This window comes from Pristiophorus japonicus, chromosome 17, assembly GCF_044704955.1.
Source record: "Pristiophorus japonicus isolate sPriJap1 chromosome 17, sPriJap1.hap1, whole genome shotgun sequence".
Taxonomy (NCBI): Eukaryota; Metazoa; Chordata; class Chondrichthyes; family Pristiophoridae; genus Pristiophorus; species Pristiophorus japonicus.
In genome coordinates this window covers 122,050,222-122,068,635 of record NC_091993.1, presented here as the reverse complement: position 1 = coordinate 122,068,635, position 18,414 = coordinate 122,050,222, and the positions used below count along the sequence as shown (strand labels likewise).

At 46.8% G+C, this 18,414-nt stretch overlaps 1 protein-coding gene across 3 annotated transcripts in view; it reads right to left on the bottom strand.

The window, feature by feature from the left end:
- Positions 1-18,414, bottom strand: part of tmcc2 (transmembrane and coiled-coil domain family 2) — a 170,095-nt gene that overhangs the window by 11,888 nt on the left and 139,793 nt on the right. For all 3 annotated transcript variants that reach the window (XR_011587495.1, XM_070859235.1, XM_070859236.1), the window contains exon 5: positions 5,765-5,900. Coding sequence is in view for 2 of the 3 variants with exons in the window: in XM_070859235.1 (XP_070715336.1) it covers positions 5,765-5,900 (136 nt within the window). In the remaining variant the exon portion in view is untranslated. The remainder of the gene's footprint in view (positions 1-5,764; positions 5,901-18,414) is intronic.

Here is an 18,414-nt window from a genome sequence, read left to right as displayed (position 1 = left end):
AAATCATACCCATTTGTAATGATTTGTGCCGTCAACTCATTTACTTTATTTCGAATGCTGCGTGCGTTTAGGTAGAGTGTTTTAATACTAGTTTTTAAACCATGATTTTGAGTTTTGACCCCTCCTGCAGCATCTTTATATTCATACATATTGTCCCCTCCTATCACCTTGTGGTTTACACTTACCCCAGTGCTACTCTGCTCTGTAGCCTCCTGCCTTTTGCATTCTTTCTTGGGGTCCTGTTCATCTGAGCTTTCACCCACTCTAACTAGCTCAGAGCCCTCGCCTGGGTTCCGAATACTCCTTGCATTGAGGCACCGAGCTTTCATGCTTGTCTTTTTATTACACTTTGACCCTTTAGAATTTTGCTGTAAAGTGGCCCTTTTTGTTTTTTGCCTTTGGTTTCTCTGCCCTCCACTTTTACTCATCTCCTTTCTGTCTTTTGCTTTTGTTTCCATTTTGTTTCCCTCTGTCTCCCTGCATTGGTTCCCATCCCCCTGCCACATTAGTTTAACTCCTCCCCAACAGCACTAGCAAACACTCCCCCTAGGACATTGGTTCCGGTCCTGCCCAGGTGCAGACCGTCCGGTTTGTACTGGTCCCACCTCCCCCAGAACCGGTTCCAATGCCCCAGGAATTTGAATCCCTCCCTGCTGCACCACTGCTCAAGCCACGTATTTATCGGAGCTATCCTGCGATTCCTATTCTGACTAGCTCGTGGCACTGGTAGTAATCCTGAGATTACTACTTTTGAGGTCCTACGTTTTAATTTAGCTCCTAGCTCCTTAAATTAATCTCGTAGGACCTCATTCCTTTTTTTTAAAACCTATATCGTTGGTACCAATGTGCACCACGACAACTGGCTGTTCACCCTCCCTTTTCAGAATGTCCTGCACCCGCTCCGAGACATCCTTGACCCTTGCACCAGGGAGGCAACATACCATCCTGGAGTCTCGGTTGCGGAGCTGAGTCCATGATCGGATCAGCCACGAGGGTATTAAATGGCGGAGCAGGCTCGAGGGGCCGTATGGCCTACTCCTGATCCTATTTCTTATACTATTATAGAACATAGGGCCCAAGTTTCCACATGATTCGCGCCTGATTTTTAGGAGCAACTGGTGGAGAACGGACTATTTTAGAAATCGCAATTCTCCACATTTTTTTTTCTGCAGTTCTAGTCAGGTGGAACAGTTCTCGTTTAGAACAGAATTTTTTCTTCAAAAGGGGGCGTGTCCGGCCACTGACGCCTGAGTTGAAAGTTTCCACAGTGAAAATGTACTCCAAACTAAAGTAGAATGGAGCCAGTGAAGATTTTTGTAGAACTGAAAAAACCTGTTCTACACATTAAAAAATCAGGCGCAGGTTACAAATTAGGCGTCCAGAACGAGGTGGGGGGGAGGGAACTCATTAAATTCGACAATAAATCCTTATTTATACTTCTACAAATATTATACAAATAAATCCAACCTGAATAAACATTTATAAGCCAAGAAAAGATTAAATAAACCATCTTCCTACCTGTGTGAAAGTGCTTCAGCCAGGGAGAATTCTGCAGCCGTTCGTGCCGCTGAGCGGGAGGGGGAGAGAGAGAGAGAGAGAGGGAGGGAGAGAGAGAGGGGGGGGAAAAGAGAGGGGGGGGGGAAAGAGAGGGGGGGGGGAAAAGAGAGAGGGGGGGAAAAGAGAGAGGGGGGGGAAAGAGAGGGGGGGGAAAGAGAGGGGGGGGGAAAGAGAGGGGGGGGGAAAGAGGGGGGGGGAAAAGAGGGGGGGGGAAAAGAGGGGGGGGGAAAAGAGGGGGGGGGAAGAGAGGGGGGGGAAGAGAGGGGGGGGAAAAGAGAGGGGGGGGGAAAGAGAGGGGGGGGGAAAGAGAGGGGGGGGAAAAGAGAGGGGGGGGAAAAGAGAGGGGGGGAAAAGAGAGGGGGGGGAAAAGAGAGGGGGGGGAAAAGAGAGGGGGGGGAAAAGAGAGGGGGGGGAAAAGAGAGGGGGGGGAAAAGAGGGGGGGGGAAAAGAGGGGGGGAAAAGAGGGGGGGGAAAAGAGGGGGGGGGAAAGAGGGGGGGGGAAAGAGGGGGGGGGAAAGAGGGGGGGGGAAAGAGGGGGGGGGAAAGAGGGGGGGGGAAAGAGGGGGGGGGAAAGAGGGGGGGGGAAAGAGGGGGGGGGAAAGAGGGGGGGGGAAAGAGGGGGGGGGAAAGAGGGGGGGGAAAGAGGGGGGGGAAAGAGGGGGGGGGAAGAGAGGGGGGGAAGAGAGAGGGGGCGAAGAGAGAGGGGGCGAAGAGAGAGGGGGGCGAAGAGAGAGGGGGGCGAAGAGAGAGGGGGGCGAAGAGAGAGGGGGGCGAAGAGAGAGGGGGGGGGAAAAGAGAGGGGGGGGAAAAGAGAGGGGGGGAAAGAGGGGGGGGAGAGAGGGGGGGGAAGAGAGAGGGGGGCGAAGAGAGAGGGAGGGGAAGAGAGAGAGAGAGGGGAAGAGAGAGGGGGGTGGTCGTGGAACAGGAGCGGGTGTCGGGTCGGGTCGGGGCGGGGGGGGGGTGGAGCGGGCCTTGGGTCGGGGGGGGAGCGGGTCTCCGGTCGGGGGGGGGGAGCGGGTCTCCGGTCGGGTCGGGAGGGAGCGGGTCTCGGGTCGGGGCTGGGGGGGGGGGAGCGGGCCTCGGGTCAGAGCGGGGGAGCGGGCCTCGGGTCGGGGCGGGGGGGAGCGGGTGTCGGGTCGGGGCGGGGGGGGAGCGGGTCTCGGGTTGGGGCGGGGGGGGGGGGGAGCAGGAGCTGGCCGTGGGAGGAGCCTTATTCATGCAGCCCCAGTGAGGCCATTCAGCCAGGGCTAGGGGCTGCGTGCTTCGGGCCCCTCCCACACAGTTCGGCGCCTGGAGCTACTGCACTTGCGTGCCGACTGTAGCGCGCATGTGCAGAGGTCCCGGCACTGTTTTCAGCGCCGGGACCTGGCTCCGCCCCCCCACAGCTCGTGCTGGCTGCGCCGAGGGCCAGAGGACCTGCAAGTAGGTGGAGAATACAGAGGATTTTTTTAGGCGCCGTTTTAGGCGCGAAAAACGGGCGCCCAGCTCGGAGGGGCGCCCGTTTTTTTTCTTGTGGAAACTTGGGCCCATTAGAGCAGCAATTCTATCTGCACTCTGTCCTCTAGCAGGTGGCATAGCTATGCTCAAGAATTTACCATCAGGATATTACAGGGATGGGAATCTGCATCTCAAGACTCTACGGCACAATACTTCTGAGCTTTGCACCATGGTTTACCAGAACATAGCAACAGGAAGAGGCCATTCAGACCCTCGAGCTTGTACTGCCATTCAATTTGGCTGCTCTGTATCTTAACTCCATTTATCCGCCTTGGTTCCGCAACCCTTAATACCCTTGCATAACAAAAATCTATCAAGCTTAGTTTGAACATTTTGAATTGACACACAGCCTCAACAGCTTTTTTTTTTGGGGGGGGGGGGGGGGGGGGGAAAAGAGAGAGAGTTCCAAATTTCCACTAACCTTTGTGGGAAGAAGTACTTCCCAACATCACCCCTGAATGGCCTGGCTTTAATGTTAAGGTCACACCTGCTTGTTCTGGACTCTCCCAACCAAAGGAAAGAGTTTCCCTCCAACTACCCTACTAAATCCTTTAATTGTCCTAAACGTCTCAATTAGATCACCCCTTAATCTTCGATACGTGAGGGAGTACCTGTCTAGTCTGTGCAACTGGTCGTCATAGTTTAACCCTTTTAGCTGCGGTGATGTGGCACTTTGACAGATTATGAAAGATAAAGGGTCAAGGGTTATGGGGGAACAGACAGGGAAGTGGAGTTGAGGCCAAGATCAGATTAGCCATGACCTTATTAAATGGCGGAGCAGGCTCGAGGGGCCAAATGGCCGACTCCTGCTCCCATTTCTTATGTTCATCTGTTAACCTCAATTTCAATTCCCAATTTGTGCGGAGTTAACTGATCCCAGCTGTGGTAATAGTAAGGGCATGACAACGGGCATGGGAAAAATATGTCCGGATCCCTGCTCATGATCAGCATCCGGTGACTCCTGCTGGAATGTGCAACTGCACACGTGCGGTAACATTAGGATCAGACTCAATTGCCACGCTCCCATGGTCAAACAGCCCACTGGCAGTCACTGTCCAGGTTCAGACGTGCAGATTAATCATTTGGGCAAGGTTGCGAAGAATTTGGGTTGTTCTCCTTGGAGCAGAGAAGGTTGAGAGGAGATTTGATACAGGCGTGCAAAATCATGAGGGGTCTTGACAGAGTAGATAGAGAGAAACTGTTCCCATTGGTGGAAGGCTCAAGAACCAGAGGACACAGATTTAAAGTGATTGGCAAAAGAACCAAGGGCGACATGAGGAAAAACGCAGCGAGTGGTTATGATCCTGAATGCACTGCCTGGTGGCAGACTCAATCACGGCTTTCAAAAGGGAGCTGGATAAGTACCTGAAGGGAAAAAAATTCAGGGCTACAGGGAAAGGATGGGGGAGTGGGACTAGCTGAGATTTGGCACGGGCTCGACAGGCCAAATGGCCTTCTTCAGTGCTGTGACCATTCTATGATTTTAACTGCTTGTGCGTGTGGATTTGCAGCAACACACGAGTCAGCATATTTCGGAAAGGGTGGGAGTAAAAGAACAGTACAGTACTCCCAAACAGAAGGCGAAGAGCACAGTTAAAAAGCACCAAAGCCAGGAGAGTAAAACAGGGAAGAGGGAGGAGAAAGTAAATTTGTGTCTGTGCGCACGTATGGACGCAGAGAGAGAGATACGTCTATGCAAGACGGTGAACAAAAGGGGGTGCAACGGAAAGCCATCAAAAGAAAAAGGGCAATAGTTATATGACCACAATAACTAACTTTCAACAGTTTATATAAGTAAGCACCAACTACTGCTGTTACTAAGATTTCATCAAAGCATAACAGTGGGCTTGTGATAGTTTCATACCATGTCCAAACAAGTATGTCTGGAGAGAGCAGGTCTGTCACTGTTAGTGGTGCTGGTGGAAGGAGATGAATAAAGATAGCACAGAAAGAATGTTGCACCACATTAAAGCACGTCAGCTTAAGTGTGACTTTTCCAATACTGCCAATACACTTTAATTTCATGCAGAACAAGGGGTCGCCCATTTAAAACGGAGACAAGAAGAAATTTCTTCTCTCAGAGGGTCGTGAATCTTTGGAATTCTCTACCCCAGAGAGTTGTGGAGGTTGGGTCGTTGAATATATTTAAAGTGGAGATAGACAGATGTTTGCAGGATAAGGGAGTCAAGGGTTATGGAGAACGGGCAGGGAAGTGGAGTTGAGGCCAAGATTAGATCAGCCATGATCTTAGTGAATTGCGGAGCAGGCTCAAGAGGCCAAATGGCTGACTCATGCTCTTATTTCTCATGTTCTAATGCCAAAGTCGACCAGTAACCCATGAGAGTTAAATTCTCATACTGGTTTAACCAAATATATATTTTGAATATATTCAGGATAACCTCAACACTGCTTCAGTTGAGCTACATACATGGGGAGAGGGGAGCAAACAGACACCGAGATCGGTAATTCGAGTTATAATTATTGGAAGATCAAACCGCAGGAGTTACCCTGAGGCTCCCATTAATGCCACTCTGCAGCTTGCTAATAAAAGATGCACGAGGGCAGTCTAGGGTTATTCGCCCACCAGTGTGAACTCCACTCCTATTAGGAAGTACCTCACCACTCGGAAGCACAGCTGAAATCTGCACCTCGGGGAAATTGCAGGCGCGCTGGCCAACCAAAGTTGTCCAATTCTTCGCAGCGCGTGTACCTGGATATCTCTGGCCCTCTCATCTGACTGGTATGCCACTTTTTCCTCCATACTGGCGAGTTCCTGTTTCAAGTTCGACATTTCATTTTGATGAAGCTCGGTCAGATCATTCAGCTGTTCCTCAAGGCGCTCGTACCTGTACAGAGAATTACAAAACTACCGTGAAAACAATCTGCTGATAGCACAAAGCAACAAACAGCTTTCTTAAATTAGTCCCAGATCTTGGCTCAGTGTTGGTTGCACCATTACCAGGAGTGGAAGAGCAATGGCGTATATAGTAGGTCAGGATCTTTTTGTCGCATTCTTAAAACTCGGACCGTGCACAATATCCCAGATAATCCACCCACTCCTACGCTACGCCTTTGTCACTAACCGTCCAGTCGCAGATGCATCCTAGCCACTACTTAGCACCTCCCACTGAAATTGATGAACTCATGAGGGGCATTACTGTGCTGGCACACAGTGTTCGCTTTGAAAGAAAAAAGAAAAACTTGCATTTATATAGCGCCTTTCACGACCACCGGACATACCAAAAGGCTTTATGGCCATTTTTTTTTTGGAGTGTAGTCACCGTTGTAATGTAGGAAACACAGCAGCCAACTTGCACACAGTAAACTCCCACAAACCGCAATGTGATAATAACCAGATAATCTGTTTCAATTATGTTCACAAAGGAATAAATATTGGCCCAGGACACTGGGGAGAACTCCTCTGCTCTTCTTCGAAATAGTGCCATGGGATCGTTTACATTCACCCGAGAAGGCAGCCGGGCCTCGGTTTAACGTCTCATCCGAAAGATGGCACCTCCGACAGTGCAAGTGTCAGCCTAGATTTTTGTGCTCAAGTCTCTGGAGTGGGACTTGAACCCACAACCTTCTGCCTCAGAGGCGAGGGTGCTACCCACTGAGCCAGGGCGGACACTGAGAATAAAGTAGACAGGATCTTCAGTGTTAAGAGGGCTGAAGGAAGGTTAGAAAAAGTTGGACACTTTAGCAGTTCTGGTCACCACATTACAGGAAGTATGTGATTGCGCTAGAAAGGGTGCAGGAGATTTACGAGGATGTTGCCAAGACTGGAAAACTTTAGCTATGAGGACAGATTGGATAGGCTGGGGTTGTTTTCTTTGGAACAGAGGAGGCTGAGGGGAGACCTTATCGAGGTGTATAAAATTATAAGGGGCCTCGATAGAGTGGATAGGAAGGACCTATTTCCCTTACCAGAGGGGTCAATAACCAGACGGCATAGATTTAAAGTCGTTGTTAGAAGGAATAGAGGGGAGATGAGGAAACATTTCTTCCCCCAGCGGGTGGTGGAGATCTGCAACTTACGGCCTGAAAAGGTGGTAGAGGCAGAAACCCTCATCGCATTTAAAAGGTACTTGGATGTGCACTTGAAGAGCCGTAACCTACAGGGCTACGGACCAAGGATTAGGCTGGGTAGCTCTATTTCGACCGGCACGGACACGATGGGTCAAATGGCCTCCTTCCGTGCTGTAAATTTCTGATTCTAAGTGGGATAGAAAAGGTTAATCCTGAGCACTATCTCAAATTAAACTACAACTGTTGGTTAAGGGGACAAATGTACAAACTGGGACAAGTCTAGACTGATATCAGGAAGCAGTTCTCTACATACAGCAATTAATACTTAATTATCGTTAAGTACATCTTATCATGTATTTATTCGGAACATTAATAGATTTCCTGTAAGTCAGAAGATATGCTGCTGTAGACCAGGTATTAGTGTGCTGTTAATGTAGACCTTGGACCCTTTATTGCCACCATCTTCACCCAATCCCACCTTTAACGTACCACAGTGCATTATAACTGGGTTATATATTCAATGGGAGGAGTATAGCATTGGCTTATTTTTTTGAAATTCATAGCCAATCGTTCCAATTCTTTGTCAGATCACAAACGCCAGAGGTCACCTTGCACACATCAAGGATCACTCTGCGCCAATGCTCTTAGCCAAAAGGCCTAGAGCCACTGCACCGTTCCTGGAAGTACTGCAATACCAGGTTCGTGCCATGGAGGTGGATGGGTCAGGCTCCCCACACACCTCCGTGGAGGTGGATGGGTCAAGCCACCCCACCCACCTCCTTGCATGGATTGCACATCCTCAGCTGTGTAAATGTTTACACAGTCTAATTGTTGTTGAGAACAATCAAGACAAGGTCAAAATGAATTGCAGATTGGAAAATGCTTATTAATTTCAGCCTCCAGGTTAATGTCTACAAAAAGCAGGTAAATGTATTTGAGGTACAGATCGGGCTTGATCTAATTGAATGGCGGAACAGGCCTGAGGGGCTGAATGGCCTACTCTTGTTCCTATGTTTTTTTTTTTAAAAAGATTGCTTTACATCTAAAAAAGTGCAACACTTTAAAGTGTAAGAGCCAGAATATAATGGACAAGGGGACATCTACCCTCATCTCCAATGCATTATTTACAGCAGTCGGATGATATGCTATGGCTGAATTTAAAAAAAACTTGTTTTGCATTTTTCCTGTATCATAAAATGTGACATCTAATGTGATGCCACTCAGACAGAGACAGATATACACACAGAGACACACACACACACACAGACAGAGACACACACAGAGACAGAGACAGAGACACAGTCAGACAGAGACACAGTCAGACAGTCAGACACACTGATACTCATCAACGAAATGGGCATATTTATAATCAAAGTATCGGTGAAGCATTGCGGCAGAAATTTTATGACCAACTTAAGCGATCGATGTTAATTTTTTTAAATTGTACTAATCAAATATGGCCATTAAGAAATAAAATTTAGTAAGTTAAATTTATATTTAGTGAGCTTTTTATTGATTTGGAGGTTTAGTGTTTAACAGATGAAAGGAGATACTCTGTGCCTTGCTTGTACTGTCTCGAGGTGGGCCCCAGCTGCTCATTCTGTGATATAACTGCGGAGGATGCATTGAGAAAGAGCGTATGCGGCAGACCGGTTTTGTTGATTTTTTGGCTGATCGGTGGGTATGGTCATGAGACTGAAGCTGGCAGGGAAGGATTTGGGAAGGTTGGAGTTGAGAGTAACAGGCAGGGGCAGGAAAGGTAGGGCTCGGGCGTGATATGATGGAGTGAGCAAGAGGAGAGGTTAGAGCCTGGCATTAGAGCATAGGCGGGCGAGCGGGCGGAACATAGTTTGGGACCTAGGCGGGGAAGCAGTCAGGTAAGCCGGATATTGGACATGGGGGGGGGGGGGGGGGGGGGGAAAAGAGAGAAAGCGGGAAGTGGGGGTGGGGGCGGGGGGGGGAAAGAGACTGGATCAGGAAATATCCATTAATTAAGATTTCGATGCAGGTTTATGAGAAGACGTTTTTCAGGATGTGAAGCATGTAAGTATACGAGTGACAATGAGGATTTAATTGACATTGATTAACATTTCATAAATTTATAATCTAATGCTAGTTGTGTTTTTTTATGAAAATTAAGAATTTTCTACATGAGATAATAAGCTGGAAGAGATTTGTCTGAGTTATACATTTGCTTGAAGAGAAGTTTGACTAATAAGTTTGATAACAGGATGTGTGACAGACAGGAAACCTCACTACACCTTGGATAGATGAGCCACGTGGGAGATATGCAGGAGGGATTCAAATATAGTTACAGAAAATGCTCGATATACTCAGCAGGTCAGGCAGCAGCTGTGGGGAGAGAAACAGAGTTAATGTTTCAGGTCGGTGACCTTTCATCGAAACTGGAAGACAAGACCATAAGAAATAGGAGCAGGAGAAGGCCATTTGGCCCCTCTAACCTGATCCACCATTCAAAAAGATCATGGCTGATTTGATCTTGGCCTGAACTCGACTTTCCTGCCTGCTCCCCATAACCCTCAACTCTCCTGTAATTCAAAAATCTGTCGATCTCCGCCTTGAATATATTCAATGACTCAGCCTCTCCACAGCTCTCTGGGGTAGAGAATTCCACAGATTCATGACCCTCAGAGAAGAAATTCCTCCTCATCTCTGTTTTAAATGGGCGACCCCTTATTCTGAAACTATGCTGCTTAGTTCTAGATTTCCCACGAGGGGAAATATCCTCAGCATCTACCCTGTCTAGCCCCCTCAGAATCTTAAATGTGTCAATAAGATCACCTCTCATTCTTCTAAACTCCAATGAATATAGGCTCAACCTTTCCTCATAAGACAACCCCTTCATCTCAGGAATCAACCTCGTGAACCTTCTCAGAACTGCCTCCAATGCAAGTATATCCCTACTTAAATAAGGAGACCAAAACTGTACGCAGTACTCCAGGTGTGGTATGGTTGTAGCAAGACTTCCCTGCTTTTATACTCTATCCCCCTTGCAATAAAGGCCAACATTCCATTTGCCTTCCTGATTACTTGCTGTACCTGCCTACTCACTGTTTGCGTTTCATATACGAGGACACACAGATCCTTCTGTAACGCAGCATTCCGTAGTCTCTCTCCACTTAAGTAATATTCTGCTTTTCTATTCTTCCCACCAAAGTGTGTTAGCCATGGGTGGGAGGGGGATGGAAAAAGTGGGGGTGGGGGGTGGGGGGTGGGGGAAGGAAAAGAACAAAAGGGAGATTTGTGATAGGGTGGAGGGCAGGAGTGATTCAATGACAAACATGATAATGGTGCAAAGCAAAAGTTGGCAAGTGTAGAAATAGAAGTTGGGTCCAGAGGAGGTGCAGAATAGCAGAGCGGGGGTGGGGGGGGAGGGAGCATGGATAATCTTGCTAAGAGAAAGCGGTTCTCGTGGCCCAAGAAAGAGGCGGAGGAAAGGCAGGAAGATCCCAGGGTGACGGATCTGCAGGTCCTGTCCCATTTACACCTCGTCTTCCTGACCCCTTTTTCCTGCCTCTCGTACTTGCTGAAAAGCCGTTCATCTCTGAACATCTTCCAGTTCCGACGAAGGGCCATCGATCTGAAATATTAACTCGTTTCTCTCTCCACAGATGTTGCCTGACCTGCTGGGTGCCTTCAGCTTTGACTGTTTTTATTTCTAATTTCCAACAGCGACAGTATTTTGCTCTCGTAAAGACGGAGTTAGTTGACCACAACCAAGGCAGCAGTTAGGAGAGCAACAATTCCCTGGGTTAAGGAGAGAATATAGATAAAAGTCAGCACGGAGGGTGCCTATTCTGAATTGCTGTGAAGTGCATGTGTGTGGACATCGAATAGGGTCAGGAACGGACACGGCAGTGATATAACTGGCAACAGACTGCCTTGGAACCAGGTACCAGTACGAATCTCTGCCTGCAGAGCTGGAGGGGAAACAATTAGTGGAGGGGGAAGGAGCAAAGTTTAATATCTTGTACTAACAAGAATTAGAAATGGCTTTTAATAAGAACATAAGAAATAGGAATAGTAGGCCATACAGCCCCTTGAGCCTGCTCCGCCATTTAATATCATGGCTGATCTGATCATGGACTCAGCTCCACTTCCCCGCCCACTCCCCATAACCCCTTATCGCTCAAGAAACTGTCTATTTCTGTCTTATTCAATGTCCCAGCTTCCACAGCTTTCTGAGGCAGCGAATTCCACAGATTTACAAATCTCAGAAGAAATTTCTCCTCATCTCTGTTTTAAATGGGCGGCCCCTAATTCTAAGATCATGCCCTCTAGTTCTAGTCTCCCCCATCAGTGGAAACATCCTCTCTGCCACCTTGTCAAGCCCCCTCATAATCTTATACGTTTCGATAAGATCACCTCTCATTCTTCTGAACTCCAATGAGTAGAGGCCAACCTACTCAACCTTTCCTCATAAGTCTACCCCCTCATCCCCAGAATCAACCGAGTAAACCTTCTCTGAACTGCCTCCAAAGCAAGTATATCCTTACGTAAATATGAAAATCAAAACTGTGCGCAGCATTCCAGGTGTGGCCTCACCAATACCTTATAAAGCTGTAGCAAGACTTCCCTGCTTTAATACTCCATCCGCTTTGCAATAAGGGCCAAGATACCATTAGCCTCTCTCTGATCACTTGCTGTACCTGCATACTATCCTTTTGTGTTTCATGCACAAGTACCCCCAGGTCCCGCTGTACTGCGGCACTTTGCAATCTTTCTCCATTTAAATAATAACTTGCTTTTGATTTTTTCTGCCAAAGTGCATGACCTCGCACTTTCCAACATTATACTCCATCTGCCAAATTTTTGCCCACTCACTTAGCCTGTCTATGTCGTTTTGCAGATTTTGTGTGTCCTCCTCACATAATTACTTTTCCTGCCATCTTTGTATCGTTAGCAAACTTGGCTAGGTTTCACTCAGTCCTTTCTTCCAAGTCATTAATATTAATATAGATTGCAAATAGTTGGGGTCCCAGCACTGATCCCTGCGGCACCCCACTAGTTACTGGTTGCCAACCAGAAAATGAACCATTTATCCCGACTCTCTGTTCTCTGTTAGTTAGCCAATCCTCTATCCATGCTAATATATTACCCCCAACCCCGTGAACTTTTATCTTGTGCAGTAACCTTTTATGTGGCATCTTGTCAAATACCTTCTGGAAGTCCAAATACACCACATCCACTGGTTCCCCTTTATCCACCCTGTTCGTTACATCCTCAAAGAACACCAGCAAATTTGTCAAACATGACTTCCCTTTCATAAATCCATGCTGACATTGCCTGACCGAATTTTGCTTTTCCAAATGTCCTGCTACTGTTTCTTTAATAATGGACTACAATATTTTCCCAACCACAAATGTTAGGCTAACTGGTCTATAGTTTCCTGCTTTTTGTCTGCCTCCCTTTTTAAATTGATTTGTGCTGGGATACTCGGCTGCAAAATGCAAAAGTTTCAATGTGGCAGATGCTTCCACAGAGAAAGAGGGGAGAAATAAATAAGAGACAAAGTTATGTTGACATGCTTCCCTCTTGTCACACTCCTGTGAACGCCTTGGGACGTTTCACTACATTAAAGACACTATATAAATAAAAGTTATTATTGGAAACCAAAAAATAGATTACTGCACCTGCGACATTTTTCCTCTTCAAATTAGATTTTAAAATTTGATAATTTACTTTATTGTAGCCTCCCCCCCATAACTTACACAGATAAATGACAGATTTGCAAAGTAAATATATTGTGCGCATTTAGCTTTCCATGTACATTGCCAGCAGGTGCACCTCAACTGAACAGCTGGTGGCGCTGTTGTGCTTGTGGAAGTCCGTGGTAGGCAGCACCACCACCAGAACATTTCAGGGTACTGCAATCCTGGCGACTCGATCACTTACTGTTCTCCGCATTCTTCTCTCACCATCCCACCTCTGCCAAAACCACAGCCACAACCGAGCCTTTTGTACACCGGCGAACCTCTACTAGCAGCAGGTCTGGATGGACAGAGCCTGCTTTTAGCTGCCCTTGGTTGACCGTCAGCTGGCCCTGTACAGAGGTAGAAGCTTCCTTCACCGTTCTCTAACATTTACTTTGTCTCGTCGTCCCATCTTTCTGCTCCAGTGCCTCACTTTATTTGACAACAGCACAACTGTTCTGTTCCAACCCGCTGCTTTATACCACTGCATTTATACCAACATGGCTCAGTGGATAGCACTCTCAATTCTGAGTCAGAGGGTTGCGGGTTCGAGTCCCACTCTAGAGACTTGAGCACAACCAATCTAGGCTGATACTCCCAGTGCAGTGCTGAGGGAACGCTGCACTGTCGGAGGTGCCGTCTTTGAGACGAGACTTTAAACTGAGGCACCATCTGCTCTCAGGTGAACGCTAAAGATCCCATGGCATTATTTCGAAGAGTGGGGAGTTATCCCCGGTGTCCTGGCCAATATTTATCGCTCAATCAACATCACTAAAACAGATTATCTGGTCATTATCTCATTGCTGTTTGTGGGAGCTTGCTGTGCGCAGATTGGCTGCGTTTCTCACATTACAACAGTGACTACACTTCATTGGCTGTAAAGCGCCTTGGGATGTCCGGTGGTCATGAAAGGCGCTATGTAAATGCAAGTGTTTTTATTTCAATCCTGTTCACTAGTCACCCTGCACAAATTTGGAAGTGTAATCTGGACAAGTAACATTAATAAGTCCCCAGAGCTTTGTGACTGCCAAACAGTTTAAATTCTTAATATTCAACTGGGCAGAGTTTTAACGTTACCTCAGGATACATGGTACTTACAGATACAGGTCGTGGGGATCTGCAGATTTTACAGAATTCTCCATGTTTTAATAGTGTATTGAAGGACTAAGGTCAGTCCTGGGTTGGGTCATGGCGGGGTGTGGGGGTGACGGCTTAGGTCAAGAGGTCAAGATAGGTTGCTTTCTTCCCCTTCTGTGAAGTTCCCTTCCACGCCAGCCCTTGCCTAACAGGAAACTTGCCAAGTCAAGTACTGTGCTGCCTTTCCATGATCTAACGATAGCAAGTGAACAGGACCATGCATGAACGCATTGAGTCATCAGGCTGCTAGATCCCACCATTTCTCCGTCCCCCCTCCTGAAGGCATCGTTTGATGCAAGGTTACTCTTTCAGAGAAACATAGAAATATCGAAAATAGGTGCAGGACAAGGCCATTCGGCCCTTCGAGCCCACACCACCATTCAATAAGATCATGGCTGATCATTCCCTCAGTACCCCTTTCCTGCTTTCTCTCCATACCCCCTGATCCCTTTAGCCGTTAGGATCGTATCTAACTCCCTCTTGAATATATCCAATGAACTGGCATCAACAACTCTCTGCGGCAGGGAATTCCACAGGTTCACAATTCTCTGAGTGAAGAAGTTTCTCTTCAACTCAGTCCTAAATGACTTACCCCTTATCCTAAGACTATGCCCCTGGTTCTTGACTTCCCGAACATCGGGAACATTCTTCCCGCATCTAACCTGTCCAGTCCCGTCAGAATCTTATATGTTTCTATGAGATCCCCTCTCATCCTTCTAAACTCCAATGTATAAAGGCCCAGTCGATCCAGTCTCTCCTCATATGTCAGTCCAGCCATCCCAGGAATCAGTCTGGTGAACCTTCGTTGCACTCCCTCAATAGCAAGAACGTCCTTCCTCAGATTAGGAGACCAAAACTGAACACAATATTCCAGGTGAGGCCTCACCAAGGCCCTGTACAACTGCAGCAAGACCTCCCTGCTCCTATACTCAAATCCCCTAGCTATGAATGGTATGAAGGCCAACATACCATTTGCCTTCTTCACTGCCTGCTGTACCTGCATGGCAACTTTCAATGACTGATGTACTCTGACACTCAGGTCTCGTTGCACCTCCCCTTTTCGTAATCTGCTGCAGTCAGATAATATTCTGTCTTCGTGTTTTTGCCCCCAACGTGGATAACCTCACATTTATCCACATTATATTTCATCTGACATGTATTTGCCCACTCACCTAACCTGTCCAAGTCACCCTGCAGCCTCTTAGCGTTTTCCTCACAGCTGACACTGCCACCCAGTTTAGTGTCATCTGCAAACTTGGAGATATTGCACTCAATTCCTTCATCTAAATCATTAATGTATATTGTAAAGAGCTGGGGTCCCAGCACTGAGCCCTGCAGCACCCCACTAGTCACTGCCAGCCATTCTGAAAAGGACCTGTTTATCCCGACCTTCTGCTTCCTGTCTGCCAACCAGTTCTCTATCCATGTCAGTACTTTACCCCCAATACCATGTGCTTTAATTTTGCACACCAATCTCATGTGGGACCTTATCGAAAGTCCTCTGAAAGTCCAAATACACCACATCTACTGTTTCCCCTTGTCCACTCTACTAGTTACATCCTCAAAAAATTCCAGAAGATTTGTTAAGCATGATTTCCCTTTCATAAATCCATGCTGACTTGGACCGATCCTGTCACTACTTTCCAAATGCGCTGCTATTTCATCTTTAATAATTGCTTCCAACATTTTCCCCACTACTGATGTCAGGCTAACCGGTCTATAATTACCCGCTTTCTCTCTCCCTCCTTTTTAAAAAAGTGGTGTTACATTAGCAACCCTCCAGTCCATAGGGACTGATCCAGAGTCGATAGACTGTTGGAAAATGATCACCAATGCATCCACTATTTCTATGCACACTTCCTCAAGTACTCTGGGATACAGACTATCAGGCCCCGGGGATTTATCGGCCTTCAATCCCATCAATTTCCCCAACACAATTTCCTGCCTAATAAGGATTTCCTTCAGTTCCTCCTTCCCACTAGACCCTCGGTCCCCAAGTAGTTCCGGTCGGTTATTCATGTCTTCCTTCGTGAAGACAGAACCAAAGTATTTGTTTAACTGGTCCACCATTTCTTTGTTCCCCATTATAAATTCACCTGAATCTGACTGCAAGGGACCAATGTTTGTTTTCATTAATCTTTTTCTCTTCACATATCGATAGAAGCTTTTGCAGTCAGTTTATGTTTCCGGAAAGCTTCCTCTCATACTCTATTTTCCCCCTCCTAATTAAACCCTTTGTCTTCCTCTGCTGAATTCTAAATTTCTCCCAGTCTTCAGGGTTGCTGCATTTTCTGGCCAATTTATATGCCTCTTCCTTGGATTTAACACTATCCTTAATTTCCCATGTTAGCCACGGTTCAGCTACCTTCCCCGTTTTATTTTTACTCCAGACAGAGATGTACAATTGTTGAATTCATCCATGTGATCTTTAAATGTTTGCCATTGCCTATCCACCGTCAATCCTTTAAGTATGATTTGCCAGTCTATTCTAGCCAATTAAAGCCTCAAACCATCCAAGTTACCTTTCCTTAAGTTCAGGACTCTAGTCTCTGAATTAACTGTGTCACTCTTCAACTTAATAAAGAATTCTACCATATTATGGCCACTCTTCCCCAAGGGGCCTCGCACAAGATTGCTAATTAGTCCTTTCTCATTACACATCACCCAGTCTAGGATGGCCAGCCCTCTAGTTGGTTCCTCGACATATTGGTCTAGAAAACCATCCCTAATACACTCCAGGAAATCCTCCTCCACCGTATCGCTACCAGTTTGGTTAGCCCAATCTATATGTAGATTAAAGTCGCCCATGATAACTGCTGTATCTTTATTGCACGCGTTCCTAATTTCTTGTTTGATGCTGTCCCCCACCTCACTACTACTGTTTGGTGGTCTGTACACAACGCTCACTAGCAATTTCTGCCCTTTGGTATTCCGCAGCTCCACCCATACAGATTCCACATCATCCAAGCTAATGTCCTTCCTTACTAGTGCGTTAATTTCTTCTTCAACCAGCAACGCTACCCCACCTCTTTTTCCTTTCTGTCTATCCTTCCTGAATGTTGAATACCCCTGGATGTTGAGTTCCCAGCCTTGGTCACCCTGGAGCCATGTCTCCGTAATGCCAATTATATCATATTCACTAATTGCTGCCTGTGCAGTTAATTCGTCCACCTTATTACGAATACTCCTCGCATTGAGGCACAGAACCTTCAGACACCAGTTACCCTCTGGTCCCGCACGTGGAAGTCAGCTATTCAACCATGGAGGGAATCATGGTTGAGCCCGATCCTGCCCCCACCTGGCACCCACATATGTGCACGCTTTAGCAGGAGTTACCGGATAACCATTCATACAAGAACACAAGAACATAAGAAATAGGAGCAGGAGTAGGCCACCTGGCCCATCGAGTCTGCTCCGCCATTTAATAAGATCATGGCTGATCTGATCAGGGACTCAGCTCCACTTCCCTGCCCGCTCCCCATAATCCTGTACTCCCTTATCGCTCAAAAATCTGTCTACCTCCGCCTTAAATATATTCAATGACCCAACCTCCTGGGGCAGAGAATTTCATAGATTTACAACCCTCAGAGAAGAAATTCCTCCTCATCTCAGTTTAAAATGGGCGACTCCTTATTCTGAGACTATGCCCCCTAGTTATAGTTTCCTCTATGAGTGGAAATATCCTCTCTGCATCCAACTTGTCGAGCCCTCTCATTATCTTATATGTTTCGATAAGATCACCTCTCATTCTTCTGAACTCCAATGTGTATAGGCCCAACCTACTCAACCTATCCTCATAAATCAACTCCCTCATCTCCGGAATCAACCTTCTCTGAACAGCCTCCAATGCAAATATATCCTTCCTTAAATATGGAGATTAAAACTGTATGCAGTACTCCAGGTGTGGCCTCACCAATACCCTGTACAGTTAGAGCAGGACTTCTCTGCTTTTATACTCTATCCCCCTTGCAATAAAGGGCAACATTCCAATTACTTGCTGTACCTGCATACTAACTTTGTGTGTTTCATGCACAAGGATCCCCACGTCCCTCTGTACTAAAGCACTTTGCAATTTTTTTCCACTTAAATTATAATTTGCATTTCTATTTTTTCTGCCAAAGTGGATAACCTCACATTTTCCCACATTATACTCCATCTGCCAAATTTTTGCCCACTCACTTAGCCTGTGTATGTCCCTTTGCAGATTTTTTCTGTCCTCCTCACAATTTGCTTTCACGCCCATCTTTGTATCATCAGGAAACTTGGCTACATTACACTCGGTCCCTTCATCCAAGTCATTAAATATTTGAGGCCCCAGCACCGATCCCTGCGGCACCCCACTCATTATGGTTTGCCAACCGGAAAATGACCTGTTTATTCCGACTCTCTGTTTTCTGTTAGTTAGCCAATCCTCTATCCATGCTAATATATTACCCCCAACCCCATGAACTTTTATCTTGTGCAGTAACCTTTTATGTGG